The following is a 2,203-nucleotide window of genomic DNA, read 5'->3' as shown; positions in this document are numbered from 1 at the left end:
GTTTTAAGATTTAAATAGAGTTATCAGAATATTATCATATATCTATTGATTTAATTCCTTATTGTGTAGATTTGACTTGATCAAGATCTAGAGTCCTACGCCTACAAGGAAACATTCTAAAGAAGGATTCTTTGTCTATTTATTGAAGAGAGGCGTGCACAAGGAAGGTGACCGATACATAGAGAGACGGAGAGAGAGCTATAGATACATACAGGAGAATCTCTGAAGCTTGTCACGGTCGTGGTTGCTTGAAGCCGTGAAGAACACTCGAAGATTATTGATCGAAGGGTGTTTACATCTCACGTGTTTTGGCTTCAAGAGTTTTTATCCTTACTATGTTTTTAGTTATTCTATTCCATATAGAATTTTTAGGAGAACTTTTATTCTTTATTTCTCACTTGTTTTGAGAAATTGACTTTTACAATAATCACTAGTTTTAGGGTTTGTAAAACTCTTTGAAAGTTTTCTAGTGAAGTTTTGCCATGAGGCGCTGCAAGATTATTTTATACTCTTGCTTAATTTATTTGAGTCTATTTATTTGGTTGCTTATTTTTTATACACGCTTAAAATTATTTTCCGCTGCAAATTAATCAAGGTGTTATAGTAGGTGTTGTCAACACCTTGTGACAACACCTCAAACTGTTTATGTGCAACCATTATTTCCTTACAAGTGGTATCAGAGCCATATTCTTGATACACTAAGAACTGATCTTGGTTGCTTATTTTATTACAAGAAATAAGATGGACTCATCATCTGTTTCGAATTCGTTTCTCAAACATCCAATCCTTGATGGCGCAAATTACGCACTTTGGAAGCATAGAATGAGGTATACTATTAAAGCTATGGATGTTCGTGCGTGGCAAAGTATTTTGACTGGTTGGACTCCTCCAACAACGCAAGATGACGACGGAGACTATATCATCAAGAAAGAAGAAAATTGGACTGCCGAGGAAACACAAAGCTCAAGCTACAATGCTAAGGCACTCAATGCAATCCTTGCAACTGTGGATATGAAGATGTATGGGATCATATCTGACTGCACTATTGCTAAGGACATATGGGATGCTCTTCAAGAACATTATGAAGGAACAGATAGTGTGAGAAGAACAAGATTGAGATTTTTAAACGCTAAATTTGAGAGAATCAGGATGGATGAGAATGAGACTATTGCTGAGTATGATAAAAAACTTAGGGAGATAGCTACAGAGGCTCATGCTCTTAGAGGACCTATTGCGAGTGAAGCTATGGTGAACAAGGTTCTTCGATCCCTGCCTAAACGATTCAATGGGAAGATATGGGCGCTTGAAGAAGTAAAGGACACTTCAAAGATGAAGATGACTGAACTGATTAGCATCCTTCAAGTCTTTGAGATGAACAATACAGAACAAGAGAAGGATAAAGGAAAATAATAGCTCTTCAAGTTTCGAAGCCCTCATATGAGGAATATGTTAAATTTCATCTAGAAGTTCATCAATCTGATTTAGAAGAGGATTCGATCTCTCTCATGACTAAGAAATTTAATGACTATCTGAAAAGGATGAAAGAGTCAAGAAAGACGGATAAAAAATTCAAGACTCCAATGTTCTCCAAAAACCCCTTAAGGATTATTGGACCAGAACAATCACCAAAGAAACCTACTGATTCTTCTAAGCCTCGGATAATAGTGGATGAAAAGAAGAAGTTTGTCTCAAAGAAGCTAGACACGGTTCAATGCCATGCATGTCAAGATTTTGGACACTATGCAAATGAGTGTGCCAACACGCTTAGGAAAGTGATGAACACGTCTTTGAGTGATGAAGAGTCTGAAGAAGAAGAACATGAAGATGAAGAGAGTCATACTGCCTTATCTACCTTACTGGAAAGAAAGAAAAAGTTTCAAGTCAATCTTTTAGGTATTGCCGCAGGTATTGCCACACCTGGCCGCAGCATCTCTCAAAGGTCAGTTTGTTTGAATTCCTCCACTACTGATAATATGTGTGATAATGATACAGGTGAAGAGACAATGTCCATAGAAGAAGCTCAGATGATGTTTGAAGAATTACATACTGATTGGATTGAAAAGAATAAATTGAACACTATTCTTTCAAAGGAAAATTCTGATTTAAAGGCTGATGTGTCAAGGTTGGAAGACATGCTGAGTAAGAAAGACATCGAGTTAAGCCAAGTGAAGGAAGAGCTCGAAAAAGCAAAAGCTACGTTGGC

The 2,203-nt window shown here is 36.9% G+C and overlaps 1 protein-coding gene across 1 annotated transcript; it reads left to right on the top strand.

Annotated features, from left to right (window-relative positions):
• Positions 1 to 741: 741 nt before the first annotated feature.
• On the top strand, positions 742 to 1,410 carry LOC140872755 (uncharacterized). Its single transcript, XM_073275641.1, has one exon. It carries the CDS (start codon positions 742 to 744, stop codon positions 1,408 to 1,410), a length of 669 nt encoding a protein of 222 aa, XP_073131742.1.
• Positions 1,411 to 2,203: the final 793 nt, after the last annotated feature.

The sequence above is a fragment of the Henckelia pumila genome, chromosome 1, assembly GCF_033568475.1.
Source record: "Henckelia pumila isolate YLH828 chromosome 1, ASM3356847v2, whole genome shotgun sequence".
NCBI lineage: Eukaryota > Viridiplantae > Streptophyta > Magnoliopsida > Lamiales > Gesneriaceae > Henckelia > Henckelia pumila.
Note: the sequence above shows the minus strand (reverse complement) of the source record. Positions and strands in the feature narration are given on the sequence as shown.

Excerpts from the sequence above, each read along its gene's own strand:
- LOC140872755 (XM_073275641.1), top strand. The coding sequence starts at position 742 with ATGGACTCATCATCTGTTTCGAATTCGTTTCTCAAACATCCAATCCTT.